At 44.6% G+C, this 18,853-nt stretch overlaps 1 protein-coding gene across 2 annotated transcripts in view; it reads right to left on the bottom strand.

The window, feature by feature from the left end:
• The window catches only part of SBNO2 (strawberry notch homolog 2), a 153,029-nt gene that overhangs the window by 55,997 nt on the left and 78,179 nt on the right, over positions 1 to 18,853 (bottom strand). Inside the window, exons 5-8 of one of the 2 annotated variants that reach the window (XM_083363152.1) lie at positions 12,751 to 12,915; positions 8,145 to 8,252; positions 2,417 to 2,513; positions 1 to 97 (exon numbers count right to left, since the gene is read on the bottom strand). The exon at positions 1 to 97 is cut by the window's left edge and continues 64 nt beyond it. In XM_083363152.1, coding sequence (XP_083219278.1) covers positions 1 to 97; positions 2,417 to 2,513; positions 8,145 to 8,252; positions 12,751 to 12,915 — 467 coding nt within the window. The remainder of the gene's footprint in view (positions 98 to 2,416; positions 2,514 to 8,144; positions 8,253 to 12,750; positions 12,916 to 18,853) is intronic. The other variant, XM_083363153.1, reaches the window with a different exon arrangement.

The raw sequence follows: 18,853 nt of genomic DNA, 5'->3' as shown, positions 1-18,853 counted from the left end.
TCGGGGAGAGAGAGGACATAGGTGATATCTGGAGGAGGGACGCTGGAGAGCGTGCTGGTTTCTACCACTCGGTCAGGGTGTTGCTTCCCAATTTTCGCTGCAAGACGAAGCCAAAAAAAAAAAAAAAGACACGTGTCAGCTGTCTGAATGTTAACTCAGCTTCTCGGGAGAAATTTAAGTTCTCTGCAAGGGTCAAAGGCCATATTAGAGCAAACAAGCCAACAAGCCAATTAAAGCCCTAGTTGAGTGGGGATCTGGGCTCCTTAAGCCAGGTTTCACTCAGCAGGGAATGGAGGGTTTGTTGACTTGTAAGAATGAAGCCATCCAAGGGTAAGTAGGAGAAGGAATGGGAGGACCTGGGGTCGGAGTTAAAAGAGGAATCAGCCTAGAATCCTAACATAGTCACAAGCCGACGAAGGCCAAACTCCCTTGAATTCCATGTACCATCTTCTAAACTCCAAGCAGGCGTTAACCCTTAGTTGAGAAGACTCTTGTGCACAGGCTTTGAGCAGTAAATCAGTTGAATTGAATCTACATGCGGACCTGGTCTATCATGCCTGACAACGCATGAAGAGCCTTGGTGGAGCAGTGGGCTAATGCCTCCTTAAGTAACACCAGCTGCCTGCAATTAGTGCAGGTTCGCATCCCACCAGGCTCAAGGTTGACTCAGCCTTCCATCCTTCCGAGGTAGGAAAAATGAGGACCCAGATTGTTGGGGGCAATTAAGCTGACCTTGTAATAATGCCGCTTGGGTGTGTGTGTGAAAGCCCTAATAAGCAGGCATATACATAGAATGAAGGCTACTGCTAAGCTTGTAAGCCGCCCTGAGTCTTCGGAGAAGGGTGGGATATAAATGGAATTAAAATAAATAAATCAATAAATAAATTCCTCCCCAGCCAGTGGATCCGGCAGCTGAGTCTGAGGAATCAGATGATGAGGAGGAGGGGCCTGGAGTGACATCAGAGTCTACTCAAAGGCAATCACATGGAACAGAATGAGATGGGGGTCTCTTGTTGACCCTAGACCAGGGGTAGGCAACCTTGGCAATTTTATGACTCGTGGACTTCAACTCCCAGAATTCCTGAGCCAAGATGGCTCAGCTTGGAAACCTTTCCCTTTTCCCTCAGCATAGCTGGCTCAGGAATTCTGGGAGTCGAAGTCCACGAGTCACAAAAGAGCCAAGGTTGCCTACCCCTGCCCTAGACCTACTGCTCTGCATCACCAAATCCTAAAGATGGAAAGGAATTCCTGCAGCTGTGAAGTCCAGCCTTCTGCTCAATGCGGAGTCAGAAGAAAAGAATCTTAATCAAGCCTCTCCAGAACAGGTTGTGACTGGATCACGGGTTTCATTGTCCCTTGTTAGGCTACAATCGTGTTGAAACCAAGGAAGCATTTATGGTTATCCTGTTTACAGATACACTAAGAGGGAAATGGTGATATGGTGGTAAGGAGTTCTGGGGAATTTCCTACTCACACAAACTACCCCACCCTCTATCACCCACATAGTTTAGGCTTCAAGTATTTGCAGAGCCGGGAAGTCGAACAACACAGCATTACCTCAGCATTCCATTGGCTGCTAGAACAGGGTTTCCTAACGTTGGCCACTTTAAGAAGCATGGACCTCAACTTCAAGGTGCTGGTGATGACCTATAAAGCCCTAAATGGCATGGGTCCGGATTATCTCAGGGAGCACCTGCTGCCAGCATCAACCTCCCATCGTCCTGTGCGCTCCCACAGGGAGGGCCTCCTTAGGGTGCCGCCGGTTAGGGAATGCCGGCGGGTGATTCCAAGGGGGAGGGCATTCTCTGTGGGCGCGCCTGCCCTATGGAATGAACTTCCGGTGGAACTTCGGACTGCCCCGGACCTTCGCTCGTTTCACCGGGACCTGAAAACTTGGTTATTTGATCTTTCTGGCCTGGACTGAGGGGGTTTTTAATTTAATTTTAAATTTTAAATTTTAATTTGTCTTAATCGTGGGCTAGTCTTAATTTAATTCTATTTTAATTGTATGTATTTGTATTGTTTTAATTCACCCTGTAAACCGCCCTGAGTCCTTCGGGAATAGGGCAGTATATAAAATCAATCAATCAATCAATCAAATAAATAAACAAACAAACAAACAAACAAACAAACAAACAAACAAGCAAGCAAGCAAGCAAGCTCCCCATGCTGGCTGGGGAATTCTGGGAGTTGAAGTCCAGGTGGCCAAGGTTGGGAAACCTTGCTCTAGAAAGATTAAATTTCGCTTCCTAAAATTGCCACAGCTTTGCTGCTTTAGGATTCTGGGAAGTGAAGCCTAATAGATCTAGCAGCACCAAGCAGGGGAAGACTGGACTACCCCCATAAGAAAATGCTTGGGAGGAGATTTGCTAATTTGGAAGCAGAAACAGCACGGCCAGAAGCTGGACCCACTCACATTTGGAAGGGATATAATCGGCGTACGTCTCTGTGTGACCCAGTTCCTCTGTTTCGTCATCGTCGCCCTCCTCTTCCTCTTCTACCTGAGTTTGGGACTGAAAGGGAATGAAAAACAGACATGTCAGACAGGCGAGTAGCCAAACGGCAAAGGAGTCGTGTGGTCCATTAGCGATGCTCCCAGAATCAGAGGTCGAGACACAGGAGAGCTAGCATTTGAAAAGAGATTGAGAGAAGGTGGAGTCAAGCGGGGAATTAGTTTAGAGTCTCTACATACTCACAAGAGGACAAAGTCCAACTTCCCTTGATTGCAGTGGAATCTTACCTAGTTTTACCCAGGTGCAAACAGTTAAACTAAGAAGATTCCTGTGTATAGGCTTGAGCTATAAAGCAATAAATTGAAAACTTCACAGATGGATCTGATTGTTCACGCCTGACATTATTTAAATTAGATTCTCTATAAAACATTAATGTTGTCTCGGCAGCTGTTGGTTTTCAAAACACATTTATGAGCTTTTAATAAAATATAGGAAGTGGGAAAGAATGCATGTGATGTGGCTATTACTCTCTGAATGGTAACCCAGAACACCAGGAAACCTATTGTTGAAGTCTTGACTTCTATTAAGGAACTGGAAATATAATTATTTCTCATAGCAAAATTGGGAAGTGAGTGAAATGTGGGCTGGATCAAACCTCAGAATTAAGGAGGAAATATCATGCTTGTTCTATTATTATTAATACGACTGTATAATGTCCTAGTAAGGCCACACTGCATCCAGTTTTGGTCACCACGATGTAAAAGAGGTGTTGAGACTCTAGAAAGATGATCAGGGGACAGGAGGCTAAAACATATGAAGAGCGGTTGCAGGAATTGGGTATGTGTAGTTTAATGAAGAGAAGGACGAGGGGGGACAAGATAGCAGTCTTCCAATATCTCAGGGGCTGCCCCAAAGAAGAGGCAGTCAAGCTATTCTCCAAAGCCCCTGAAGGCAGGACAAGAAGCAACGGATGGAAACTAATCAAGGAGAGAAGCAACCTAGAACTAAGGAGAAATTTCCTGACAATTAGAACAATTAATCAGTGGAACAACCTGCCTCCGGAGGTTGTCGGTGCTCTATCACTGGAGCTTTTAAAGAAGAGATTGGGCAGCCATTTGTCTGAAATGGTTTAGGGTTTCCTGCCTGAGCAGGGGGTTGGACTAGAAGATCTCCAAAGTCCCTTCCAACTCTGTTATTCTGTTGTTGTTGTTGTTAGTTGCGAAGTCGTGTCTGACCCATCGCGACCCTATGGACAATGTTCCTCCAGGCCTTCCTGTCCTCTACCATCTTCTGGAGTCCATCTAAGCTCACGCCTACTGCTTCAATGACTCCATCCAGCCACCTCATTCTCTGTCGTCCCCTTCTTCTCTTGCCCTCAACCTTTCCCAGCATTAGGCTCTTCTCCAGTGAGTCCTTCCTTCTCATTAGGTGGCCAAAGTATTTGAGTTTTAGCTTCAGGATCTGGCCTTCTAAAGAGCAGTCAGGGTTGATCTCCTCTAGGACTGACCGGTTTGATCGCCTTGCAGTCCAGGGAACTCGCAGGAGTCTTCTCCAGCACCAGAGTTCAAAGGCTTCAATTCTTTGGCGCTCAGCCTTTCTTATGGTCCAGCTTTCACTGCCATACATTGCAACTGGGAAGACCATAGCCTTGACTATACGCACTTTTGTTGACAGGGTGATGTCTCTGCTTTTTAGTGTGCTGTCTAGATTTGCCATGGCTTTCCTCCCAAGGAGCAAGCGTCTTTTAATTTCTTGGCTACAGTCCCCATCTGCAGTGATCTTGGAGCCCAGGAAAATAAAATCTGTCACTACCTCCATTTCTTCCCCATCTATTTGCCAGGAATTGAGAGGGCCGGATGCCATGATCTTGGTTTTCTTAATGTTTAGTTTCAACCCAAGTTTTGCACTCTCCTTCTTCACTCGCAACAAGAGGCTCTTTAGTTCCTCTTCACTTTCTGCCATTAGAGTGGTATCATCTGCATATCTTAGGTTGTTGATGTTTCTTCCGGCAATCTTAATTCCAACTTTTGATTCATCTAGCCCTGCCTTCCTCATGATGTGCTCTGCATATAAGTTAAATAGGCAAGGCGACAGTATACAGCCTTGCCGGACTCCTTTCCCAATTTTGAACCAATCAGTGGTTCCGTGTCCAGTTCTCACTGTTGCTTCTTGGCCCGCATATAGGTTTCTCAAGAGACAAATAAGATGGTCTGGTATGCCCATCTCTTTAAGGACTTGCCAGAGTTTGTTATGATCCACACAATCAAAGGCTTTAGCATAGTCAATGAAGCAGAAGTAGATGTTTTTCTGGAACTCTCTAGCTTTCTCCATGATCCAGCGTATGTTGGCAATTTGATCTCTAGTTCCTCTACCTATTCGAAATCCTGCCTGTACTTTTGGTAGTTCTCGATCCACATACTGCTGGAGTCTAGCTTGTAGAATTTTAAGCATAACTTTACTAGCATGAGAAATGAGTGCAATGGTGCGATAGTTTGAACATTCTTTGGCACTGCCTTTCTTTGGAATTGGAATGTAAACTGATCTTTTCCAATCCTGTGGCCACTGTTGAGTTTTCCAAATTTGCTGGCAAATTGAGTGTAGCACTTTTACTGCATCGTCTTTTAAGATTTTGAAAAGCTCAGCTGGAATACTGTCACCTCCACTAGCTTTGTTGTTGCTCAGCTTTTCTAAGGCCCACTTCACTTCACATTCTAGGATGTCTGGCTCGAGGTCAGTGACCACCTCATTGTGATTATCAGGGACGTTAAGCTCATTCTTGTATAGTTCTTCTGTGTAATTTTGCCACCTCTTCTTAATCTCTTCTGCCTCTGTTAGGTCCCTGCCATTTTGGTCCTTTATCATGCCCATTTTTGCATGAAACGTTCCTTTCATCTCTCCAATTTTCTTGAAAAGATCTCTGGTCCTCCCTATTCTATTGTTTTCTTCTATTTCTTTGCATTGTTCATTTAAGAAGGCATTCTTATCTCTTCTAGCTATTCTTTGGAATTCTGCATTTAATTGGGCATATCTTTCTTTTTCTCCCTTGCCTTTCGCTTCCCTCCTTTCCTCAGCTATTTGCAAAGCTTCCTCAGACAGCCATTTTGCTTTCTTGCATTTCTTTTTCTTTGGGATGGTTTTGGTTGCTACCTCTTGTACAATGTTGCGAACCTCTGTCCATAGTTCTTCAGGCACTCTGTCTATCAGATCTAATTCCTTAAATCTATTTGTCACCTCTACTGTATATTGAACAGGGATATGATTTAATTCATACCTGACTGGCCTAGCGCTTTTCCCTACTTTCTTTAATTTAAGCCTAAACTTTGCAAGAAGAAGCTCATGGTCTGAGCCACAGTCAGCTCCTGGTCTTGTTTTTACTGACTGTATAGAGCTTCTCCATCTTTGGCTGCAGAGCATATAGTCAATCTGATTTCTGTGTCGACCGTCTGGTGATGTCCATGTGTAAAGCCGTCTCTTGGGCTGTTGGAAAAGAGTGTTTGCTATGACCATCATATTCTCTTGACAAAATTCTATCAGCCTGTGCCCTGCTTCATTTTGTACTCCAAGGCCAAACTTGCCTGTTATTCCAGTTATCTTTTGGCTTCCTACTTTAGCATTCCAATCCCCCATGATGATAAGGACATCATTTTTGGGTGTTAGTTCTATAAGGTGCTGTAGGGCTTCATAGAACCGCTCAATTTCATCCTCTTCAGCACCGGTGGTTGGGGCATAGACTTGGACTACTGTGATATTGAATGGTTTGCCTTGGATTCGAACTGAGATCATTCTGTCATTTTGAGGATTGTATCCCAGTATTGCTTTTCCTACTCTTTTATTGACTATGAAGGCTACTCCATTTCTTCTGAGGGATTCTTGTCCGCAGTAGTATTCTGTTATTCTATTCTATTCTATTCTATTCTATTCTATTCTATTCTATTCTATTCTATTCTATTCTATTCTATTCTATTCTATTCTATTCTATTCTACTCTACGCTACGCTACTCTACTCTACTCTATTCTTCTATTCTATTCTATTCTATTCTATTCTATTCTATTCTATTCTATTCTATTCTATTCTATTCTATTCTATTCTATTCTATTCTATTCTATTCTATTCTATTCTATCCTATCCTATCCTATTCTATTCTATTTCAGTCCAGTCCAGTCTATTATTATCATCACATTATCATATTGTTGGTTCCACAGTCAGTCAGATGTTTTGACTCGATTTGGCATTCTTATCCACCTATTGAGTCCTTCCCAAGCATCTGGGATAGGCAGATGTTGTTATTTGATGGTGTTAAAAGTATCACTGCAGAATGTAAGTTGTTCCAAGTAAAGCTGCCTTTTGCAATTGACTGAGGGGGATTTTGTCAGTGCCGACGATGTTCAAGTTGTGCTCCAGATGTTTTGGATTGCACAGAAGGCGCCTATCACGATCGGTACTACCTTTGCTTTCTTTGGCCACAGTCGTACTTCTATTTGCTGATTAATGACCACAATAAACTGATTTGATTTTCTATTTGCATATATTTCTATTTTCTGATTTTCTCCAGTTGCTTCTCTTCTCTTCTGCTGCTTCCATGTATTGCAATGTTCACTATCCAGACTTTTTTGTCCTTCTTCTCAACGATTGTTAAATCTGATGTTTTTGTGTGACAGGTACTTGTCTATTTGTATTCTAAACTCCCAAAGCATTTTAACTTCTTCATTTTCTATTACTTTCTCTGTTTTGTGGTCCCACAGGTAAATTTCTTGCACATCTTCCAATGCACCATTGTTGCTGCTTGTTTGTAGTCAGTGTGATCTTCTTGCGGTAGCTAATCCAGTGGTCCAAATTTCTTCAGCTTCTTTGCAAGGGTGGTACTTGCTGTCCGTTGCTGTCTTCTCAATTCTGGCTTTGTGTGCATTTGTTTTTAAGGGTTGTGCAGCCAGAATTAGCCCCTCTGCTCTCTTTCTTCAGCTTTCCTGCTCTTAACAATTGCCAGTTCTTTATGTTATTTCCTCGGCCTGCAATTGTGTTTTGTTTGTGTGTTGGCCATGTGATACTTTGCCTTGCCCTGTCTCTTTTTTAAATTCTTCATTTATCCTTTCTTGTAGACCAGACATGTCATACACAAGGCCCGGGGGCCGGATCCGGCCCGCGAAGTGGTTTCATGCAGCCCGTGAAGCCATCCTGGAAACAGTGAGGGAACAGCCCCCACTGCCTTGGCCCTGGCCCAGAGACCCTCCTCCTGCCAGAGACCCTCAGATCTGTCCCACTCCTGCCCAGGCCCCCATAGGCACCCTTGATGCGAAGGATGTAGAGCCGGCCATGCCCACCCAGTAGGCCATACGCACTCTAGCCACGCCCAGCCAGGAGGCCACGCCCACCCTGGCCACACCCACCCGGCCCCCTGAGGGCAACCGCATTGCTGATGCGGCCCTCAATGAAATTGAGTTTGACACCCCTCCTGTAGACCAACATCATCAAGCATTGACAAAATCCCCATCTGTCAATTTCAGTCAGTTTCCTTACTTGGAACAGCTTACATCCTGCGACGACACCTTGAACACCGTCAAACGACAATATCTGCCTGTCCCAAGTCCTTGGGAAGGGCTGGACAGATGGGCAACAATGCCAAATATAGTCTCTCTGGATGTGGCTGACTGTGCATTCAACCATCATCAGAATAACCGACCTGTCTTCGTTACCTTCATTACCTGGATGCTTGAAAGACGAGGGATGTCCTGAGTGGTGGCAGTGATGTGGTTTTCTATTCCCTGTAACCTTTCCAGGCCTTCCAAATCAGGCGGCAAGACCTGAAAAGAAAAAAAAATATGGAAATTGGAAGCCTATTAAGAGCAAACCCAGCCAATGTCACTGGGGTGCAGAAGCTAAGCAGTGCAGGATCTGGATAATCAGCGGATGGGAAAGCCCCCAGAGACTTTTCAGAGTTGGGGGCTTCTTACACGCCTTTGCCCCCACTGCCTTGGCCCTGGCCCAGAGACCCTCCTTCTGCCAGAGACCCTCAGATCTGTCCCACTCCTGCCCGGGCCCCCATAGGTACCCTTGATGCGAACGATGTAGAGCTGGCCACGCCCACCCAGTAGGCCATGTGCACTCTAGCCACGCCCACCCAGTAGGCCACGCCCACCCAGACCACGCCCACCCGGCCCCTTGAGGGCAACCGCAATGCTGATGCGGCCCTCAATGAAATTGAGTTTGACACCCCTGCTATAGCTGCTCTGATGGCAGAAATGCACATTTGCACTCCTAGAATTCTTAGGCAGGAGTAAAAAAAACAACAACAACAAAAAAAAAACCTTCCCAAGAGTTCCCGAGAGCATCCCAGAAAAAGGCTGAATGAACTAGTGATCCAACACAATAGAAAGCACCTGTTTCTTTTATTGTTGTTGTTGTTGTTGTTGTTGTTATTTTGGCTGAAAAGTTGTAGAATTGCTCCTGATGGTGAGATGAGCAGTGTTATCAATTTAATAAATAAATAAATAAATAAATAAATAAATAAATAAATAAATAGGTAAATAGGTAAATAGGTAAAAAAGGTAAAGGTTCCCCCGCACATGCGTGCTAGTCGTTTCCGACTCTAGGGGCCGGTGCTCATCTCCGTTTCAAAGCCGAAGAGCCAGCGCTTGTCCGAGGACGTCTCCGTGGTCACGTGGCCAGCATGACTAGACGCCAAAGGCGCACGGAACACTGTTACCTTCCCACCGGAGCGGTCCCTGTTTTTCTACTTGCATTATCTATAAAACCCCAATTACAACTAAAACCTCTCAGCCTGGACTGGGGAGCTCGAAGAGCCAGGTCTTCAGGTTCCGGCGAAATGAACGGAGGTCGGGGGCGGTCCTAAGTTCCACGGGCAGCTGGTTCCAGAGGGCAGGTGCACCCACAGAGAAGGCCCTGCCCCTGGGTGTTACTTGTTACAGCCCTGGGATAACTAGGTTGCAAAGAATCCGGAACATTTTTTCCTATTCGGAGAAGAATAGCAAGAACAAATGGACAGCCATTTGTCTGAAATGGCATAGGTTTTCCTGCCTGAGCAAGGGGGTTGGACTAGATGACCTCCAAGGTCCCTTCCAACTTTACTATTATGATTATGAATGCAACCTCTCCCTGCTTATCAACAGAGGGCGTTGATGGCCCAGATCTGCTCTTTCCCTTCCTATTCTCTCCTCCTCCATTCTCTCTGTTGCATTGCATGTCAAGTTGGCCCATGCGGGAGACTCTGACACATCTTCCTGTGGCCTTGTTTATATTTATTGTTCCCTTCCAAAGGTTAATTTGGAGTGTTTTAATTGTTTGCTCTATTGGGCACGCCCCCCCCCCCCAGAATCATCTTTCTAAGAGGGAAGGGTATGTAAATTAGATAAATGAATAAATTGCAACCCATCTTACTTTTATGTGTCTCGGATACGGGATTTTTTTTTCTTTTTTTATGTTGGCACAGGAAGAGATCTGAAGATTTTCTCATTCAGACGCTCACTTTATTGCTCTCTGTTCGTGCTATTTATAACACACGTTAATGTGCATTAAAAGGGACGCAGTGGCTCAGTGGGTTAGGACGCTGAGCTTGTCGATCAGAAGTTTGGCAGGTCGAATCCCGAGTGCCGCGTAACAGAGTGAGTGCCTGTTACTCGTCCCAGCTTCTGCCAACCTAGCAGTTCGAAAGCACATAAAAATGCAAGTAGAAAAATAGGGACCACTCCGGTGGGAAGGTAACAGTGTTCCGTGCGCCTTTGGCGTCTAGTTATGCTGGCCACGTGACCACGGAGACGTCCTCGGACAAGCGCTGGCTCTTCGGCTTTGAAACGGAGATGAGCACCGGCCCCTAGAGTCGGAAACGACTAGCACGCATGTGCGGGGGAACCTTTACCTTTACCTTAATGTGCATTTGGGGTGGTGGTGAGGAAACTGGGCAATGACAAAAACCACCACTTGTTGGTGTGATTTTTGAACTATAAAGGTAGTCATCCGCTTACAACTTTTCGTTTAGTGGCCGTTCAAAGTTCCAAGGGCACTGGGAAAAAGGGACTTAGGACCATTTTTCACACTTTGTGACCATCACAGCAATCCCCATGGCAACTATTTATGTGGGTCGCAGTGTCCCGGGGTCATGGAATCCCCTTTTGCAACCATCTCGTAAGCAGAGTCAATGGGAAAGCCAGATTCACTTAAAAACCATGTTACTAATTCAACAACCCTAGTGATTCGTTTAACAACTATAGCAAGAAAGCTGGTAAAATGCAATGAAAACTCATTTGTCTCGCTTAGCAACTGAAATTTTAGGCTCAACTGTGGTTGCCCAGTGCGAAAAATGATCACAGGTTACGTTTTTCCAGTCCCGTTGTAACTTTGAACAGTCACTGAATAAATGGTTGTAAGTCGAGGACTATTTATATTTAAGAGGAAGCTCGGGCACCTAACCACAAAGGCAAGAAGAAGAAGAAAAAAAAGGTCTGGTAGCTAAATTCATCCATCACTGCTTTGACTAATCAAAACCACACAGTAGTTCTCAAGTCTGGAGCAATATTGCCCAAAAAAAAAGCCTCCACAATTGCTAAAATTAAAAAAGCTTTTTTATTTCCCCAAAAAAATTCTTCTTCAGCTTTTGTAGCCAAGATACAGATGATCTATAAAAGCATGAAAATGCGTTCCTGAAAACTGAAGTGAAATCTGGATAAACCCTAAAAGCACAGACTACTTGTAATTATTTCCCCCTTTTTTAAAAAAAAAAATACACACACAAAAAAAACCATTTTTACAAACCCTCTTCCATTACTGGAACTCTGAGTCATAATTACCAGCAGGAAGTTGGACAGCAAAGTAGGGGAAGTTTTGCGTATTTTCAAGGCTGACAAAATCCAATCTACAGGTAATCAGCTGTTGATGTTTATTCACCACCCTAGCAGCCTTCAAAATCGGTTGACTAATCACCCCACAGCTGCCATAGACAGCCCCCCCCAAACAAAAAAATAAATAAAAGGAAAACGGTGTCGGCAATCTTAGGTTAATAGCTGGGGGGGGGGAAAGGCAGCTTCGTTCTCATCAAACAAGGCAATATTTTAAGCATTTATGCAAAGAAAATGCCTTTGGTTTCAAGAATGGCTGGAAGCTTTACCAAGGGAGACCCCCAATTTGAAATCACGAGGAATTTCCTGATTCTCAGAGCTATGAAGCCATTTTGAGGAGCCAGTTTGGGTCTTCGTGGCTAAGGCAGGGGTAGGCAACCTCGGCTCTTTGATGACTCATGGACTTCAACTCCCAGAATTCCTGAGCCAGCAAGAGCCGAGGTTGCCTACCCCTGGGCTAAGGCAACAAGGCTAGGAAGCAGGAGGTGGTGAGTTGTAATCCTGCCTTAGATAGGAAAAGAGGGTGGGGGACTTTGGGCCAATCACCAGGAGACGGTGAGTTCTAATCCCCTCCTTAGGCCCGAAAGCCAGCTGGGTGACCTTGGGCCAGTCCCTCTCAGCCCAACCCACCTCACAGGGTCGCTTGTAGGGAAAACAGGAGGAGGAAGGTGTCTTAGATATGTTCTCTGCCTTGAGTTATTTGTAAAAAATAATGAAGGCAACATAAGACAGATGGATAGATGGACAGGCAAACAGACAAACAGATAAAGCAAGCAAGCAGTGGATCAGTCTGCTTTTTGCAGTCCTGAGGATTCCCTGATTGGAGGTGTTCAAAAAAAGAGAATTCATTTCTATTTTTATTTTACTTATTTCTATCCTGCCTTTATTATTTTTGTAAATGACTCAAGGTGGTGAACATATTTAATACTCCTTCCTCCTATTTTCCCCACAACAACAACCCTGTCTTTGTGCCAGCCCCTGAGATATTGGGGCACTGCTATCGTGTCACCCCTCGTCCTTCTCTTCATTAAACCAGACATACCCAATTCCAGCCACCGTTCCTTATATGTTTTAGCCTCCAGTCCCCTGATCATCTTTGTTGCTCTTCTCTGTACTCTTTCTAGAGTCTCAACCTCTTTTTTACATCGTGGTGAACAAAACTGGATGCAGGATTCCAAGTGTGGCCTCACAACGGCATTGTAAAGTGGTATTAACACTTCACGTGGTCTTGATTCTGTCCCTCTGTTAATGCAACCTAGCACAGTGTTGGCTTTTTTGGCAGCTGCAGCACACTGCTGCCTCATATTTAAGTGATTGTCCATCAGGAAAGAGAAAGAAAAAGAGAAAGAGAGAGATGAAGGGAAAGAGAGAGAGAGAGAGAGAGAGAGAGAGAGAGAGAAAGGAAAAAGAAAGGAAAAAAAAGAGAAAGAGAGAGAGTTTAGACACTGACCTCTATATGGTTCTGTTGTGGCACACTGACATTGACGTCCCATATCGTTGGCACCTGGTTGAGGCTGTCAGCAGGCAGGAATTCCTGAGCATCGGCAATATCCGACAGGGAGTCGGCGGGAGAGGAGAAAAGGGAATTGCTGGAGAGTTCGTTGTATGCAGAATCCTAAAAATTTAGGAGGAAAAAAAAATCCAGCATTATCTATCATTCGTTATAGAAACACGAGGATCATCCATATCCTTGGAACGTTGCTGAAGCCAAAAGGCGAACGATTTATTTTATAGGATCTAGAAACTCACGATTTACCTTGGTATTTTTCAGATAGATTAATTACACAGCCCCGTTTACACCTGTGCTGGCCACAGACGTACAGGCAGTCCTCAACTTACTCAACTTCATTTAGTGGCCGTTCAAAGTTACAACGGCACTGGAAAAAGTGACTTCTGACTTTTTTTTCACACTAACAAACTTTGTAGCATCCCCATGATCATGTGATCAAAATTCAGATGTTTGGCAACTGGCTCCAACTTGTGACCGTTGCGGTGTCCCGAGGTCATGTGATCACCTTTTGTGACCTTCTGACAAGCAGTCAATGGGAAAGCCAGACTCAGTTAACAACCGTGTTACTAACAACTGCAGGGATTCACCTAACAACTGAGGCAAGAAAGGTTGTAAAATGGGGCAAAACTCACTTAACAAATGTCTCTCTCTCAGCAACAGAAATTCTGGGCTTAATTATGGCCGTAAGTCGAGGACTACCTGTAGCTGCACTTCTTAGCCCCTTCCAGGGTCCAGGTGGGGGATGGCTGATCCCTGATACTGCTATTCATCTTTTATTTGTAGTGATTTATTTATTTGAATATATTAAGCCAGTGGACTCTAATTTAATTTTAATTTAATTTAATTTAATTTAATTTAATAACACTTATATACCGCCCTTCTCCCTGAGGACTCAGGGCGGTTCACAGGGCAGAATAAAATAGCGAATACAAACATTAAAACAGGATTAAACAATAGCCCTAGTTAAGAACAATATAAATACAACGCTAAAACCCCCAGAAAAATTAAAAAGCGAGAGATAAAACAACCCCAACACTCCCCCTCAGGCTAGGCCGGCTTGTACAAACAGAAATGTCTTAAGATCGCGACGAAAGGAGCGAAGATCGGGCGCCGTCCGGAGCTCTACCGGTAGCTGATTCCACAGCTCCGGAGCGCCCACAGAGAAGGATCTCCCCCTGGGGGCCACCAATCGACATTCTCTGACCGGTGGCACCCTGAGGAGGCCCTCTCTGTGGGAATGCACAGGGCGGAGGGAGATTGATGCCGGCAGCAGATGGATTGTGAACATAGAACAAACTACCGGCAACATTTAATTATGCTCCATTCACATTTCCTGGATGAAAGCAAAGGCCCTGTCTATGACAGGGGTGTTCAACTTGGGCAACTTTAAGACTTGTGGACTTCAACTCCCAGAATTCCACAGCTTGCATAGCTGGCTGAGGAATTCTGGGAGCTGAAGTCTACAAGTCTTAAAAGTTGCCCAGGTTGGATACCTCAGATCTACAGTACATCTGGGAGCTGAATGTGCCCATCTGGACACACACACACACACACACAAATATTTATTTATTTTATTTATTTAATAATATTTCTATACCGCCCTTCTCCCGAAGGACTCAGGGCGGTGAACAGGGCAAGAATAAAAATACAAACTACAAAAGTTAAAAATAGATTAAATAAATGCCCACATACTAAAATACATCCATAAAACCTAGTAAAATAAAAATAACAAACCCCCCCCCCCCAAATACATACAAACACACCTCAGATAGGGTAGGCAGAGCAGAAAACCCGAGGCAGAATGGTATGAATTAATAGTTACAAAATGTAAACAAATTAAAGCAGCAAAATTACCTCAGCAGCTTAAACACATTTAACCGAAGGGTTTAAGCTCCATTAAGCTTAATGCAAACAAATTAAAAGCCACACAATTAGCTTGAGGGCATCTGAATTCGAGAAGTAAGCTTGTCCCTAGTTCAAAGTGTATCTCCTAGCACAGAAGCACCAGCCATGAACCAGTTTGGTAGTAGCTAAAGCACCAGTCTAGACCAGGGGTCTTCAAACGTGGCCCTTTTATGACTTGTGGACTTCAACTCCCAGAATTCCTCAGCCAGTCTGGCTGAGGAATTCTGGGAGTTGAAGTCCACAAGTCATAAAAGGGCCACGTTTGAAGACCCCTGGTCTAGAAAGAGGAGACTGTGAGTTCAAGTCCTGCCTTAGCTATGAAAGACGGCTGGGTGACTTTGAGCCAGTCACTCTCTCTCTCAGAAGAGCCCACCTCACAGGGTTGCTGTTGTGGGGAAAATAGGAGGAGGAAGGTCTGTGGGATATGATTGCTGCCTTGAGTTTTTTGTGAAAAATAATAAAGGTGGGTAGAAATAAATAAAATGAAAAATCTACTTAAGTGAAGAAAATGTGGGGAGTAGAAGGACAAACAGCGCCTTGGGGTGGAGTCCAGAGAGGGATCAGCCTGGAGTCTTTCCGTTCTCACAAACGGTGTAAGTTCGAATCCATCTTGAATTCCGTTAACTCTTATCTAGCACCAATTTAGTGCTGTCCCTTAATGTATTACAGGTAGTCCTCGACCTTACAACAGTTCGTTTAGCGACTGATCAAAGTTACAATGGCACTGGAAAAAAGTGAATTGTGACCGTTCTTCACATGTACGACCGTTGCAGCATCCGAGTGGTCACGTGATCGAAATTCAGCCGCTTGGCAACTGACTCGTATTTATGACCGTAGCAGAGTCCCGGGGTCATGTGATCCCCTTTGGCAGCTTTCTGACAAGCAAGGTCAATAGGGAAGCCAGGCTCACTTAAAAACCGTGTTCCTCACTTAACAACTGCGGCGATTCAGTTCACAACTGTGGCAATAAAGGTCGTAAAATGGGGCAAAACTCAACTACGAAATGTTTCACTTAGTGACAGAAATTTTGGGCTCAACTGTGGCCCTAAGTAGCAGACTACCGGCAGGCTCCTGTGTATAGATATGAGCAATAAATCATCTAAACTGGAATTTAACACCCAACGAAATGATATCTAACACCAGGCGCCAGATTGCTAGCACCGCCACGCTCGGATTTTCTTAATGCAAATTGAAACGGTGGCTTTGCTCTGGAACTCGGAGCAAAGCATTTGCTTTGATTGACAGCTCTTGCAGAGCTGCAGTGGAGACTCTTTCCCAGCACCAGGCTATATATAGTCCTCAAATTGTGACCCCCCTATGGGGACCAGAATTTCCACTGCTAAGTAAGGCGGTTATTAAATGAGTCATGCCCAATTTTATTGTTAGGTAAATCACTGCAGTTGTTAAGTGAATCATGTGGTCGTTAAGCAAATCAGACTTCCCCCACTGACTTCGCTTTGTCAGAAACTGGCTAGGAAGATCGTCAATGGGGACCACGTGACTCCAGGACTCTGCAACTACTGTCAGTACACGCATCTACATCCTGATCACTTGATCATGGGAATGCTGCGACAGTCTTAAGTGCGAGGACCGGTCATAAGTCACTTTTCTGGTGCTGTTCTAACTCCGAACAGTCGGTCAACGAATGGTTGTGACTACCTGTACTAAAAAGGTAAAGGTAAAGGTTCCCCCGCACATGCGTGCTAGTCATTTCCAACTCTAGGGGCCAGTGCTCATCTCCGTTTCAAAGCCGAAGAGCCAGCGCTTGTCCGAGGACGTCTCCGTGGTCATGTGGCCGGCATGACTAGACGCCAAAGACGCACGGAACGCTGTACTAGCAGAGGCAATAAAATGCTGCTTTTCCTCTGAAGAAAGAGGAACACACGGTCTGATTCTTTTTAGGGTGATATTCCATCATTACAGCCACCATGAATCTGGGTAGCTTCAAGCCCAATTCCTGGAGCCTTAATGGTGAATTTATTTATTTATTCAACGCACAGGCCACCCATCTCTCTCTGCAAAGCAACTCTGGAGACTCTATTCTTATTTTATGAATGATTTATAGAGCTGACCATCTCACAGCAGTCTCAAAAAAAACAACACACCCACATCACCAATGGAGCCTCCTTAACTGCCTGCTCTGGAGACAGGTATGTCTTCCGAGCTTCACAAAGGCTAGATACAATTATATTACTCTCAATTTCTCAATTACACTCTCAGCTTCTCAGTTTAAGGTCTCCAAAGAACTATTTCCATTCATTTTAGGATGAATCCAACGTGACTAAAAAGTCATCATATGCTTGTTTGTTTGTTTCTATCTATCCCATCTTTTATCATTTTTATAAATAACTCAAGATGGCAAATACACACACTATTCTTTCCTCCTCCTGTTTTGCCCACAACAACCCTGTGAGGTGGGTTGGGCTGAGACAGAGGGACTAGCCCACAGGTCTGCAACCCGCGGCTCCAGAGCCGCATGCGGCTCTTTCAGCTGTCTCCTGCGGCTCCCAGTCCTCTGCCATGTGCAGTCCCCCCCAAAAAAGAAGTGGGACTAAAAAAGTTCAACCAATCAATTCAAATATGCAGGGTAGGTGCATATCTCGCCTTGTCTCCACTCTTCAGTCAAACCCTGTTCTGCACATGCGTGCATGTACACGCATGTGCACACATGTTTTGCGGCTCCCAGTTTTTCCTTTTGTGAGGGAACCGGTTCCGAGTGGCTCTTTCACTGTTTCAGGTTGCTGACCCCTGGACTAGCCCAAAGTCACCCAGCTGGCTTTCCTAGCTAAGGCGGCACTAGAACTCACAGTCTCCTAGTGATTGGCCCAAAGTCACCCAACCGGCTTTCACGTCTAAAGCGGCACTAGAACTCACAGTCTCCTGGTTTCAAGCCCGGTGCCTTAAAGTTTAAACACTAAATCAAATTGGTCTCAGGATCCTCAGAAATACAAAGGTTCAGGGATCCTGGAAGAACAGCATATAAATCAAGGTTTAAACGCAGCAGTAAAAGAACCCCAAGATTATTTTGGTCAATGCAATTATTAAAAGAATTCTAAGGTTGTTTTGATCTTTGCGCCTTTTGGAAATAATGGGCGATAATTTCTGTTATACTATTTTAGATGCATTTGTCCTGAATATATCACTCTTGCATGTGTTGGTATGTTAATCTTATAATTAGCTGGCTTTTTGACCAGTGTGTAATAAAGAGCAAAATAATATTTGGCATACGCTGTTGCGCAAGGCCAGATTTTTCAAATTTCCTCTTTTTCTGCTAAGAGAAAAATTTAGGGCTGAAAGGCCAAGAAAGGACAATTTGCAGGACGGCTGCCTGTAAGAGATTATACAAAAATGTTTTATCCCCATCAAGGGAGGGTTTGTTGTGTCACTAAGAAGTAGACACCCATATGTAGAAGAGCAGCCGATTTCTGAATATAGAGGAATTTTCCTGCAATTGGGTTGCCCAATCCTATTCCAGGGACGCGGTGGCTCAGTGGGTTAGGACGCTGAGCTTGTCAATCAGAAGGTCGGCAGTTTGGCGGGTCGAATCCCGAGTGCCACGTAGCAGAGTGAGCGCCTGTTACTCATCCCAGCTTCTGCCAACCTAGCAGTTCGAAAGCACGTAAAAATGCAAGTAGAAAAATAGGGACCACTCCGGTGGGAAGGTAACAGCGTTCCGTGCGCCTTTGGCGTCTAGTCATGCCGGCCACATGACCACGGAGACGTCCTCGGACAAGCTCTGGCTCTTCGGCTTTGAAATGGAGATGAGCACTGGCCCCTAGAGTCAGAAACGACTAGCACGCATGTGCGGGGGAACCTTTACCTTTACCTAACCCTATTCCATATTGAAAGGGAGGAAAATACAGGGAGTCCTTGACTTCCAACCATTTGTTTAGCAACCAGAGTTACAATGGCACTGAAAAAAGGGACTTATGATTGGCGTCTCGCACTACACCAATTACAGCATCCCCATGTTCACACAATCAAACTTTGGGGGCATATACTTATAATATATACATATTATATATACCTCCAATTCTACGTGGGGAAAAACCCGAATGACCAAAGATCTACATATTATATATATTATATATAAATAAATACATATAGGTGGTGGCACTGTGGTTTGAATGTAGCATTG

The sequence above is a fragment of the Vipera ursinii genome (genome assembly GCF_947247035.1).
Source record: "Vipera ursinii genome assembly, chromosome: 1".
Taxonomy (NCBI): Eukaryota; Metazoa; Chordata; class Lepidosauria; order Squamata; family Viperidae; genus Vipera; species Vipera ursinii.
The sequence above is the reverse complement of the archived record's forward strand: the minus strand, read 5'-3'. Positions and strand labels throughout refer to the sequence as shown.